A 14,255-nucleotide genomic window follows, 5' to 3' on the forward strand; every position below is an offset into this window, starting at 1 on the left:
TTTTTTTTTTAAGACATGCTCTTAAGTATGGTATACCTTCAGTTCACCACAGTTTCTTAACCCTGTTCACTCAAAGGGCATGAACTGTGACCCTGATATAACAAGAAGGGCTGTGGACCATTAAAAGATCTTCATGTGATGAACAGCAGAAGCATCGGCACGACACATGTTGGAGTTTTTTATACATATAGGGAGTTGTAAGTGGTATGAGAAATCGCTTTTATTAACCTGCGTTTATCATTTAGAAAATGGACTTGTGATATACATCATGTCTCTTAAATAGTAACAGAGGTGGCATAAAAGAGACTGTACAATGTATCTCAAAAAGTTTGTCAGTGAGTATCTAGGTTTGTGCGTGAGATCTGGGTAAGCCTATGATAAATATTTCAACATGAAATCAATAAACTTGAATGATCACCATAGCTCACAAAATGCTGAATGCATAAATATCCCCCCCTCAAAGGAACAAACGCAAAATGCATAAAATGCTAAGAGCCAAATGGTGATGATACAAATGACGCTTTACATGTTTGATGGTGGGTTATGCAGCTGCTTTCAACAATTACATTTTTAATCACTGAATATCCTAATTTATCTCAGTAAGAGCCTAACCATTCACTAATCTCCTGAGGAATAGGAACAGAAAAAAGAAGGCGCTTTGGCATTCACTAATGAGTGTCTTTATGGGAGATATCCCACATAATACCAAGTCATTTTCTGGGAGTTGTTTTCCAGGACCAGTCAGTAATGTTTTATCTGAAACAAAGGAACACTGTAGGTATTCTGTCTAAAACAGAACGAAGAAACAACCTGAAACAAGCGTCTGAAGGAAAGAAAAGACAGAGGCTTTACAGTGCGGGTTGTGGGTTACACCATAGCTAAGAAGATACAATTTTATCCTGTAATGTAGTGACACTTCTTGTTCAAACTTAGTTGGTTTTTTTTTTCCCAATGTTTTGTTAAACGAAAATTGAGTGTTTCCTTTGCAGTGCAGCTAAAGAAAACTTGCAGTGTGTTTAGTAAGTGCAAATGCTTCAGTCAGGTGAGAGGGTGCTGCCTTACTCTCTAAACCCACACTTTCTGCAACTGAGACAATGTTGACCCGGTTTACCTGGAATTGTCAATATTATAACTTTCCATAAAAGAGAAATGCTGCTTTGCCTCTTGATTTGCTTTTAGAGTTCTTGAAAGTCTAACTAAAGAGTGTAGAGTTTTAAATAGCAACAAAATACTGGATTGACCAGTTTGAACACAGATTAATTAAATACTGAAGCCTAAATACTGGTAGGGACTCACCACCTCTATCACACCCTTAGAGTACATATAAAACCAGCCTCCATTTGACTGTGTTGATAAAGCTTAGAACTCCTTTCTTTTGTGGATTTTTTTTTTTTTTAAGGCTAATTTCAGTTTTACTCTGCATGGCTGCATAGAACTGTCTGCCACTATTCATGAACTTAACCAGTCCAAAACTATGCAGCTTGAGGCTTGACAAGCTATTACTTTTAAAATTTTACTAGGTAATCCAATCATAAAAGTGAATGCATGGAAACAAACAATTCTGTCCAAAGAAATGTTCTAAGATGTTCAGCTTAAAATATATTTTTTTCTAAACAGAGTTATGTATTTCCAGCTGAAAAGGAATGAGCCACAAATTGGACCCTTCACCATAAAGCAGAATTTTTCAGAAGTGTTCATTGATATTTACTCCAATAAAAACATGGAGATTGTGTTAGATGTTTGGTTTAAATTTATGCAGGACTGAGAGAGGTGGCTAAGTGTGAAAAACCACTGATAATTTATGGGGCTATTTGTAATTAGAAGGTTAAATCTTTCTTTCAATTGTGTTTCGTATTAGTAGCCTACTTGGCATCATTTAAATAAATTAAAAATAAAAAGCAAAGTTGAGTGTACTGAACAGATGTGTAGAAAAAGCCTTTTTCCCCTTTTCACACTTCTTTTCTGTTTCTATCTTTTGTATTTGATTTGGTGCCAGATGATAAAACATTTAAATTGAAAAGAAAATACTGTCTAGAACTTGATAGGCGAGAGGGAAAACTGAAAACTTCACCACAGCACTGTTCCAGCAGGCAGCAAAGGAAGCCAGCAGTGCTGCAGACTTCAGCATAGCTCTGGCTCTAGTTGAACACTTCCTTAGGACAGAATTAAAACAGGGTGATCGTGCTTGTTAAGCCATTTAATTTACTCACCCTAACAGTTAAATGAATAGATTGGCTGATGTACAAGAGCCTTATGAATGTGCCATTAGCGGCATAAAGGTATTGTAAAGAGGAGTTTGCACTGGCATCGTGTGGTGGTGCTTGGCTCACACTTCTCTGCAGAATATTCCTTCCTTTAGGCTGGCTCTCACTTTGTGCCAGCCTTTCTTCACCTAGGGGATTCTGGGCACTTGTTAACAGAGCAGATACTTGTTTGTCTTTGAAAACAGCAGCAAAACTCCATAAAAGGCATTATGCTGGAGTTAATCAACCAGATTCTATTTTGATTTTTAACTTTTAAATATGTTAAGCGGCAGCATCTCTTAACTGAATTAAATTCCCCTTTCCCACATCCATTGATAGATAAGTACCTTGTAAATTCCAGTATGGGCAAGGGATCATTACAGTTGGGAGTATAATAGTTAAATAGGCAATGAGTGCTCTACTGTAGCTTATTTTTTTGGAGCAAGGCAAATAGCACGTCTCCTAACTTTTGTCACTTTCGTAGTCTGAGCTACAGCAAGTGCACAGGCGGATCATGGTTATGTATATGTAGGATGGGGATTGGTTTGGGTCTTTTTTTGGAAGGGTGACATTACTTTTTCATCTCCCCTCCTTCAGTCAGTTTTGGGGTGCTAAGACATCTGTTTCCATTTCCAACTTTTTGTCTGTATTACTGCAATGTCAACTGAAATTAGAACAGGAGAAATACCTTACCTGATACTAAATCATGCTCTGGCAACTCAATTTTGACAGTGGCACGCTTCTACTTGTGTGATGTGGTTGTTTAATATATGTATGTGTGTTTCCCTGGTGGTTTAATATGTGTTTTATTGTCAGTTAAATGCTGTAACAGAATAAAGTATACAGAACACTTTAATCTATCTAATAATTAGCAACTCATTTATTTCTTGCCTTGGAAAAAGATGGCTAGATAAGCTGTAAGTCAAAGCTTAAAAAACATCTATCTTTATAGCAGGGAAATAGATTCTAAACTGTAACTTGTGATTGTTACATTGATTAGTTTTTGTCTAAATAAGTTATGCTGCTATAAATACATTGTCTAGACAATTTCTACAAGTTACTGAAGCAAAGTAGTCATTCTTATTGCATCACAGTAGCTAATAGATAAAATATATGAATTATCTCCAAAGCAAAGACAAGTAGTACTGATTTTCCATGAGATCTTTCTGACCCTTTTCAAGGCAAGAGGGAGAGGGTCAAGTTCAAGATTCTTTTCGTATAACATGTTCCTAGCCTGGAAAAAAATAATTTTTTGTATATGAAAGTAATATTTTCTGTCTCTCGGCACACTACCAAAAATGCATTTCTTCTTATATGAAGACTGAGACACATAGGTTAAAGTGTCCATTTACCACTGAATTTGTGTAATTTTGTTGTCACCTCCCTCAGGCCCTTTAAAAAGGCCTTGCCAGACAAGCAAATCCCTGCATGCTGAAGCTGGTTTCTTATTATAAACCTGTCTTAAAAACACAAATGGATACCCATGAAACTTCATAGGGTGATCTGAAGATTAGGTCTTGCATAGAATTCTAAAGGGTAGGTGCATTCATGCTTCTAAAGACAGATACATTTACTTAGAAGGGCCTAATGAAACTTCTGGAGTGAAAGTAAATAGACATTAGGCAATAAACTTCTTGATGTGTTTCCACTATACGTCTTTTAGATTCTACATTTCCTCATAAATATTCTCTGCAAAAAAATGATTGAACAAGCGGAATGAAAACCAAAGGTATTTTCTCTTTGCAGGGATGGAGGGGCTCCTTATGATTCCCAGAATGGCTCTTTTTCATGTTTGTTTTGTTAAGGCATCACCCTCCCTTCTGCATTCAGACTCAGAGCCTACTGGAATCATCAGGCACCTCTTTGTTGCCTTTAAAGAGGAAGAGATTAAGCTTATATTTTGAAGAGACTGAAAGGCTTAGGTAAGCAGCAACAATCCTCCTGGTTGTAACTCTACCCAAGACATGGTTAAGTCTTCATTATTTTATTCTGTAAAGTCTGTATTATTTTATTTAGTCCTTTTTATTATTGTAACATGTATGCATGTTTTCCTTCATTGACAGAAGATAGCCCAGCTGCTGTTGCCAGTACATTGCTCTTCACACGGCCCGAGAAAGACACTTGGGCTGCCAGCCAGGAGCTGTGTTATGCTGTTGTAATTCTGCCCTGTCAGTGGCTTTGGTTAGTTTGCACTGAATGCCTCAGGTACCGCTGAGATGACCTAAATATTCCCCCTTTGCAGCTAGGTATGAAAGAGTAAAAGGGGAAAATGAAAGATGGAGGCTCAGGAACAGAATTTGAGTGTTCCTTTTCCTCTTCTGAGGCAGATGCCAAGGAAAGCAGGCTATTTCTAAAACTCCAAATAAGTTCTCTTTTTTAATCTTTACTGAGACTGACGGTTACAGTTATTAGAAATTTTAGTTGGTTGTTTGATGTAGACATTGTTTGGCCCATCTGTGTGCCTTACTACACAGAGGTTTGGATGTTCCTGAGATGAGGAATTGTGGAGTCCTCAGCTTTACCTATCAAAATATGTCTGACTTCTGAGAGATGCTGGCAAGCAGGATCTCAGCTCTTCTCAATCATCTGGGAGATCTGTAAGGACAGGAAAGATGGGAGATGGTGAACCTGAATCCTGGAGTGGTGCTGTCAGGCTCCAGAGTTTCCTTCAGTCTGGTTATACTGTCTTTGTGGTCTGCACCTCTGAAAGAGCACCCTTGTCCTTGCATGAGCTTGCACGGATTAGGTTGTATCCCTATGACTCAGGGCTACTGCATTATAACATAGATTTATCCCTTTCTGGGGCTGTTTTTCAGCTCCGAGACAGTGTTTTATATTTCCTGGTATTCTGGTTCAGAGAACCTGAAATAGTGATAACTGAAATAGAGATGGTAATGAACGTAATTAGATGTGTGTTATAGGTCCAGGAGACTTGTGTAAGGATATTGCTGGCTAGAATGGTATTGGTGAATTTGGCAATTCCAGTATCCATACTGCTTGTCTGGGGCAGTATTGTTTTGCTTTTCTCTAAACTGTATCTGAATCAGCTTTTGAAGAGGACGGACTGACTGCTTCAGGAGGGAATGTGTCCATTCTGTGGGAGGTCCAAAGACTTTTGTCCTGGAGCTCAAGAAGAAATGAGACAAAACTGGCAGTTTGGGTGGTGGCAGTAAAAAGTACTGCAAATCACGAAGAAAGGTTTTTCACTATCAAGTATTTCTTTGCCCTGGATGTTGAAAAATGTTCAATCTTTAGACTTGGAGGAGGGTAGAATCTTTCAGAAAGTCTCATGATTTTTATATTCAAGCCAACTGTTATGCATCTTTTTAAAAACACGTATTTCTATTCAATACAGCTTTATTTTATTTTCTGTGGAATCAAAAATAGAATAGGTTTGCTTTCTGCATTTTAATTTTACAATCCATTCAACTGTATTGGGTGCACAGAATATATTTTTGTTAGTATAAATTAGCTGTGTTACAACAGCTAAATCTCTGCGATTGAGTTTTCATTTTCAAGCGCTTGCTCTCAGCTGTTTTTTTTTTTTCTTTATATATAATTTCTAAGTGGAAAATTAAAAATGCAGGTGTTTAAAATTTATTACTTGGAGAAATTTGAGTGTTTACTCTTACTTTCATTCTCAGTAAAATTTATTCTGAAACCAGTTATTAAATACTTGTTTGTGTAGGCTTATTTTAAAATCTTTCCATGAAAGTCCTTTAAGTTACTGCTGTATTTTTGTACTGATGGAATGGAAAGTCTTCCTTTTTGGCCAGGTCTGTGTGTAAAGAATTTTTCCTTGATCTTGTTAGAGCAGTAACTTCTGCACTTTTTTGAAATTGTTTTTAGTGTAGTACGTGTTTGCACAAAGTTGTGCTTTTTGTGTTTTGTGCTTCCATTCAGTTTATGCTAATACTGTAACCATTAACTAGGCACTGTTTTGTTGATATGGGAGGCTTTAGGTGCCTATCTTTCCCTTGGTGTTAAAGTGCCATTTCATTTATCTGGAATCATTTAATATAAGAAGTAAACTAAAAATAACGTTGTGTGCTGGGTCTGCTTTGTGGCTTATGGAAAGTGTTGTTTAAAAAGCTCTAGACTGATCACTTTGACTATGGTGTGCTTTCAGTGTGTGAACTCTTGACTGAAATCATACAGCAAAACAGACTGCAGTCCCCGAGACGTTTGCGTAGCATATGTTTACAAATGAAAAACTAATAATAATCTTGTGGCAATGAATGAGTACTACAAAATTTGGTCGATATTTCTCCTCCAGCTTTTAACGTACCTCTTTTTTTTCCTGACTCTTTCAGAGTACGATATTAACATTTATACCCTGGTAACATTTGTCACAGCAGTCTTTTTTGGTATTCTGGTACAGTATGTTACTCCTCCTTCTCTTCCAACTTGCCCTTTAATTACAACCTGTCACAAGAATGTCTGTGAAAGTGAATAATGTGTACATAGCAACCCTGATGGCTAGCCTGGAGGGTGCTGGGAACGATGCTGCTCAAGCCGTTGTGTTATTAGACTCTTTGCTGCAGACAGTCTAAAAATGTGACGTGCCTGGTGTAATACATTCAGCACACTTGAAAGCTGTGATTTTACTGCTTGGAACAGGGTAGTAGAAACATCTTGATAAATGCTCCAATGTGCAGATTATTAAGGTTCTTGACGGTACTTAAAGGAGCAGTCCTGTTACACTCTTTGTATTGAGAGCAACACCAATACAGGATAAAATGTTTAATATTTGCCCAAATTTTGATATGCGTTTGCTGTGATCTTGTCTGTCTTTGAAAGCCTGACCTCTTGTATTTGCATGAAAGAGTCTTAGCTGACTGCTTTCAAATGCAAATTACAATTTTCTGGCTCAGTTATACTCACCAGGAAGGGTGTTTTATGTGGAACAGATTGATGCATTACTTAATAGAGGAACAGTGTTTCCAAAGTCTTCACCAAAGCCATCACATAGTAGTCATTAAACAAGTTGCTCACATATTCATCCTTTCATACATAATATTTGCTGTGAAAGTAGCACGAGGAAGTTCAAGCTAGATGCAGCCAGTAAACACACCGTAACTGAACTTTCTTGGGAAGTACATTTTGAGGAAAGGCCACCTGAGGCAGAAAAGAAAAAGCTTAAAGTCTTGTGGCATAACTCTGTTTCCCCCAAGTAGTGGTGTTGTCTAAAGGAAAACAGAAGCATTACAGAGGACTGTGATCCATTGGTGGTATGGGGAAACAGATATATCTCAGAAGTAATGTCAACACAAGCGTTTGATACATTTGAGAAATGACAGAGGTTCATTTCTACTTAAAATCAACCTGTATAAGTGGTGCACAATTAAATTTCCATTATATATGTTTCAATAAATCTCTCTTTTAAATGTAGGTGGTTTACAGGTTACTAAGGATGAAGTAACCATTTGCTTGTCTCCTCACCATGTTATCTTCTGTCTTAAGACCACCTCTGTAAATCAGGTGTAGTGGACTACAGATTATGTATTCAGGTGCCTGTTATTAAACTTCTAGTTGATACTTTATGATAGCATTTATAAAGGAAATAGAGCCCATGTGCGAAGTCCAAGGTGTCAGCTTCTGCTTTAGATAGTCTGTGGCATTAATTCAGAAGAGCACCTTGGGCTTTTTTTGAAAAACATGACATTTTGCTCTTTTTGGATCACCGATTTTCTTCAACTTTTTAGGAAACATTAATTTTTTTATCTTTCTTAATTTCTTGGATTTAAGTTATATTTGAACATACATGAAGGTCACGTTGGGGAGGAAGTCCATGTAGCTGTTTCAAATAGTCCTTCCTCTCATGCCCCTCCATCAGTGCACAATGCCAGTAATAACACTTTGATGTGTTCTGAAAATACTAGCTTCATCCAGTGTATTTTGGCAGGGAAAGATACCAGGTGGTGTTGACACATTTTAGAAACATGGTGAACAAGTTCCCGTTCTTGTCTGTGACAGACTCCTCTGTCTGGGAGAGAAAGGCAGAAACATGTACTGAGGAACGGAACTATAGAAAGTCAAAGCTTTTAATTAGGAAGACAGCAATGCTAGCAAGAGACTACTTCTAAATCTACTCTTTACCAAAAGTTATTGTTTCTACTTTCCCCGCAATGTGGGAAGGCAGAAGGTAAAACTAGGAATGTCTTTAATCGGATCAGATCCTGTTACCCTATGAGTTAAACCTTGACTCTTTTCTTCTTTGCAGTGTGGAGACAGGTGTATGTGCAAAGCTCTTGGAGGCTGGTATTTGGAGTTTGACAGCAGCTCTCAGTTTATGGCAATGTATGTGCCTCTGGGCCCCTGACTTGCAGCTAATTCCACAGTAGTGAGGTACCAATAGCGGTACATTCCCTGCTCACTGGATTTTCCCTGGCTGGATGTTCAGATGCAGTATTTTGAGCTGTATTGGCAGCCTTTCTCACCAAAGCTATGTGTACAACTCCAGACAGTTCTGTGACAACTTAAAAAAAAAAGGCAGTATATCTTGCATATATAATCTTGTGCTCTTGTGCTTTCTGCCTGTCGTTTGCTAACAGCCACAGAATCTGCAGTGCTTGCTTCACAGAGGCCCTTGAAGAAGCGAGAGATTGCTCACCATAAAGTTATCAAGGAACCTCTTGTCATATGCAGTGAAGAAAATTTATTTCCAGGCATACCAGGCTTACTAAAGCAGTTCTAAAATACACTGGGACACAGGCCTTAATGTTCAAACCCTAACTACAAAGCATTTGTTTACATATTTTCTTTTCAGATTACATGGGATGGTAGTTATATTATGGCTAGGGCATCCAAAAACTTGGAGCAGTTTACAGTTTATTATTGGAAGTGTAAAATTATCAGGAGACAGAGAGTGGAACCTCTCTGCTGACACATGGGACATTGTACTTAGCAAATAACATACTGCTTTCTGTCAGTCTGAACGCTTGTCGCCATTTTTCATTTCTGCCAGCTATGAGCAGCATTGGTGTCCAAGACAGAGCACTATCCATTAGTCACAGGTGGAGAGCACTGCGAGGTGACAGATCTGTACATATGAAGTAGAGATGTCTGGTAGGAGTATTTCACTAGGAATATATACTATTTTTGTAGCTCATGGTATGCACAGATGAGCGCTATTTTTGACGAAGAGAAATATCTTTTGTCTCTGTTTTACTATACGCCACATCTTTATGGACTGTGATTATAGCAAGAGGTAGTTGGACTCTCCTAGTGATATCTCTCTGCATATTATACCACCTCTGCATCAGAGAGCCTCTCTAAAAGCATGGCATTTACTTTTCTCATGAAAACTGGCATCCATATGTGGTCTAGCTTTACTATTAGCTGTTTCGATTGTTTGCTTGTGGGGATTTTTTCATTTGATCCTTTGAATCCTGTACTGACTGACCCAAACTAATGGGGGAAGAGATGACTGAACTTCCTTAGGCAAGTACGTGAAACAAACGTAACAGCCAAAATGTCCTGACTGATCCGGTGTGACCTCTTACTCTGCCTCAACAAGTCCTCAGTGGTTACAGATCATGTACTAGTTGCTCACTCCCTGGTTAAATCCATCCTGAAACACAGAGAAAGGAATGCAGTAGCTATGTTTGACACATAAGTGGACAGAAATAAATTCCTTGCATGTATAAAATACCTTCAGTGTGAAGCAAAAGTTCTGGCTATGGAAGTTTAAAACTTTGCTACTATGAACTCTTGCCTGTTAGATTATTTCAGGACTTGTACTTGATCGGGTACTCATGTAGTACATCTTGTTCTGCCTTAGTATCTGTTATACTGTCACGGGTAATTAGAAGGAATGTAAATGTAAAAAGAAATCCCATGTACTAAGTTTGGACGGGGTGCCTTCTGCTGTTCTTGAGTTGGTAATTTAGTTGTTTGTGCAAAATTAGTTATTTTGGACGTCATCCTTGCACAGGTTCTGGAAGAGTATCACAAACCATTTTAAAGAGTCAAAAAGGGAATTACAAATGTTTTACATAGCCCATTTGGAAGCACTCAGTGATTTTACAAATGGTACTAATTTCTCAACCAAGTATAAAGCAACAATCTCAAAGACTGGGACAGCAGGGCAGTCTTTCTCACAGCTATTGGAAATAAAGTAAGACTATTATAGTTTCTCTCTGATTAATCCATTTTGGTGGCTTGCTTTTTAATGTATGCCAGTCAGTATTTAAAAGGCAAGTTTGACATGTGATACACAAAATATTGTTCCTTTGGGTTTGGATTTTGATATTTGATACATAATTTTTGTTATTTTGATTTTTTCATCATTATTATTATTTTGATATATAAAATATTGATCCTTCATCAACTGGCAACTGCTGTGTTCAGTTTATGGAATGAATTAATTGAGGAGAGAGTCTTTCAAGGACCTGGGGGGGGGGGGGCGGGTGTGCTTGCACTGTGTAATCTGCCTATGGGCAGATTGGCGGGGCAGGGGAGTACAGATGCTAGACCCAAAATTCATAGCTGACATCTGTGAAATCAAGTCATGTCAGACAAGTTTGACAGGTAAGCAAATGACTATACCATCAAACTGTGATGCTCGTACACTTGGGAACCTACAGAAAACAGCTGGGAGTTAGATTAATGCAGAGAAAAATATCTGTTATTTCATGCTTTGAGAGGCATTCCAGTGATTACTCTGAGATTAAATAATCCTATTAGATTGAGGTAAAATCCTGCCTAAGCAGAGATAAAGTTCAGGGTTATCAGTGTGACACTTCCGTGACCACCAAATTCATTCCAGCTGTTTCAACAGACAGTCCTGGGTTCCTGGGTTGGACTAGTTGGTGCAAAGAAGGAACTTCTAGGGTCCGATAATTTTTTCTTTTGTTTAACTTGACTTACTTAACACAAAGTTATTTCGAATTAAGGACTATAATATGCAGTGTGCTAATGATATATCTGTTTCAGTTTGCAGCTCATCTAGTGAAAAACAAGTACCCAAGGGTCTGCATCCTAGATGGAGGAATCAACAAGATCAAGCCCACTGGTCTCCTCACTGTTCCTTCTCCACAAATTTAAGTGGCTGTAAACATTCAGGACAATCTGTCTGAATAGAGAAGTCTTACTGTACAACGTGGATATCCCGAACCCAAAGGGCATTATGGTGTCTTCACTATCCAAGCTATCTTGATGATCAGTGTCTTACCCTGCAGATCTAGAGCATGGGAGCTTTGTGTTTATTCTTTGATATAGAGCTTCAGTTGGAACAAATGAAAACTGTGAAGCTCCAAGCTTTCCAAGAAACCTCTTTCAGCATTGATGTAGTGCAAAACTGGTTGAGCAAGTCTGAACACAAAAAGAGTAACTCAGATGGCGTTTGGTGTCTTATAAATATTTCTGAAGAACAAAAACTGGCATTTGATGGCTCTAAGCTGCACTTAAATAGATTATTTTTCAAAAGTATTTTACTGTGAATATTGAAAGTAACAAGCTGAAACTGTACTCTGTGTGTATCCTGTGAAAAAGTGTGTTCTCTAATATTTTAAAGAGTAATTGCTGTACCTTGTCACCTACTTTCTTTTTGAGAAAGCATTTTTTCATCTGGATTGGAAATAAAGATGTGTCCCAGATTGGAAGTCACTGCAAGAGCTGCTGCTGAGTCAATCCAAACCATATCATATCCTGTGGAAGTGGAGAAGGCCTACTCCTCTGTGGAGAATTTAATGTTCTATTTCTATAAACACAGCAAATGCAACAATTTCTGAAACAATTAGATTTACCAGAAAGGTAGGCTTTTGACGATACTATGTCTTATGAGTATAGATCAGTTATTCAGCAAATAATAGTGCTTTTCCATTTTTGAAGCTCATGCCTTAAAAAGAAACAATGCAATTTTAATTTTCATATGAAAACATTCTAGAGTACTCGCTCTTGTATGAATTGGAGGTGCAAAGTTCTCTTCGGTTCTCTACTCTTTGAGCTAGTGGTGTCAATTTTTTTTTAAGTTCTGTTTCTTAAATATGAACTTTAAAACTGACAGATTGAGACAGCAAACCTGTTTCTAAACTCAACTGGATGTGAGTGCTGTAGATGAGTGAAAGCAGGCTTCCACAAAGGGCATAAGGTGACAGTGCACTAGAAATGTGGAAATTACTTTGCAATAAGAAGCCAAAAGTATTGAAAGCACCAACAGAAACAGCAATTGGCATCTCTCTGTTGCCAAGAAGCTAAAAATAAATTTGATTCAGACAAGTACGACCCTGGGGGGTGGGGGGGGAGGGAATCCCACCACCCTAATTTCTCCCCCTCAAAATCCCAGGTTAGCTTTGCTAGCATGTCAGGTCCATTATTCTAAAAAATAAGGGGGGGGGAGGCTAGGAAAAGACAAGAATCTTTTTTCAAGAATGCTACTTGAAAATAGTACCTTTAATCCAGGAAACCCAGTTGTGGTAATGTAAGACTGACAGTATGGCTCTGAAATTAAATGGGAATTTGGAAGAATTTATTTTAGAAGACAAACTTTTAGATTTCTCTTTCTACATTTTTAAAGTTTAGAAAACACTGGTGTGAAGTGAGGCTTAATAATGACTGAAGGGCAGGGATTAAAATGTATTTTTTAAAATGAACAAAATGACACCAAAGATCTATTCACCTCATTACACTCGCATATTAGCGTGCATTGTGAATTTGACACCATGCTCTTTATTAGAGCATCATCTGGGATATGGCAGTTTACACAATACAAGCTCACTCTTAGGGTAATGAGGATTTGCTCTGGAAGATATGGTTATCATACACCTTAGTTGAGGATTTTGTATCATTAATAGTTTTTAGTTTGGCCAATGGAACATTGCAGCAGCTGACTTTATTTCATTTTTCTTCTGTCACAAGAGATTTCCAAAACTGAGACAGTTGTGAGAGGACAGAGGGGGTCAGTGAGAAGGCTGCAAACAGTGTCTATAAATGACAGGCAAAATGATCACTTGTTCTCTGGGGTTTTTTAGTGGTGGTGGTGGGGTTTGGTTTTTGTTGTTTCTGGAGTTGTTTGTTTTTTTTTTTTAACTGAAACCAAGGAAGATGAGACCTTGTGGAAGGTGCTGAAAGAGGAAGTCTTCGATCTCACCTGTGTGACAATCAGAAGATTTTATCCTGAATCTTCAGAAGTTAGTCGCTAGTGCTATGTGCTGTCTCCCGGGAGATTTAGTCTTGCCACAGCTGTGGTTTTGAGAACCCTATTGGAGAAGTATGACAGGTGAAAAGAATATGGGGGAAGAAAGGCCTTTAGCTCCCTTTATCTCAGCTGTGATTTGTCAAAAAAAAAAAAAAAAAAAAAAAAAAACACAAACAAAAAACCAAAAAAAACCCAACGCTGTGGAATTGCAACATGCTGATATATATGGGCTTTCTTTCTAAGGTCAGCATAATATACTGAAGCTTTCAAGAAGTTTTTGACTTTAAAAATCCAAGATGCCTGGCAGAGTGACCAAGTAGCGGATCAGAAATGAAACGTAGGGACAGATCATGAGGTTCCTCTGTTAGCAGAGGGTTTCTGCAGCAGTCTCTGGTGAGGCCCATGGTGCTCAGCTGACTTTAAAAATTACCTGGAAACAGAGAGGAGCAGTGAGGTTAATAACAAGCTTTCTGATACTTACAAAATCATCTGCTGTGATCAAAGTTTTGCCTGGCTGCATGGAGAATGAGAAAGACCTTGTGATACTCAGTGTCAGAGAGATTCACTATGGAAGGGTACACATGGGGCCCTGGAGAACAACAGTTTTAACCATATTCAGTGGTGAATTTGTTGACAGATAAGACATCATTGCAAATGCCTAACAGCAGCCAAAAAGCCACACAGGATATTGGTGATTGTAAGGAAGGAAATGAACAAAACAAGTTATGCCATCAGAGAATTAACCCATCTGGTACATTTTGAACACAGCACAGATGCTTCATAATTCGAAAAAAAGATTCACAGGATTAGAATGGACATAAAACAGTCAGAAGAAGATGCTGTTAGTTATGTTGACTGAAACTCATCAGTTT

The 14,255-nt window shown here is 38.1% G+C and overlaps 1 protein-coding gene across 16 annotated transcripts in view; it reads left to right on the top strand.

The window, feature by feature from the left end:
• The window catches only part of TBCK (TBC1 domain containing kinase), a 158,008-nt gene that overhangs the window by 105,445 nt on the left and 38,308 nt on the right, over positions 1-14,255 (top strand). For 14 of the 16 annotated variants that reach the window (XM_082316533.1, XM_082316531.1, XM_082316526.1 and 11 more), the window contains one exon: positions 11,181-11,999. In XM_082316533.1, the coding sequence (XP_082172659.1) occupies positions 11,181-11,291 (111 nt within the window). In that variant the 3' untranslated portion in view covers positions 11,292-11,999. Of the gene's footprint in view, positions 1-13; positions 1,135-11,180; positions 12,000-14,255 lie in introns of those variants that run through there. The other 2 variants (XM_082316522.1, XM_082316523.1) reach the window with 2 other exon arrangements.

Source organism: Platalea leucorodia, assembly GCF_965183815.1.
Source record: "Platalea leucorodia genome assembly, chromosome: 6".
In the NCBI taxonomy this organism is placed as follows: Eukaryota; Metazoa; Chordata; class Aves; order Pelecaniformes; family Threskiornithidae; genus Platalea; species Platalea leucorodia.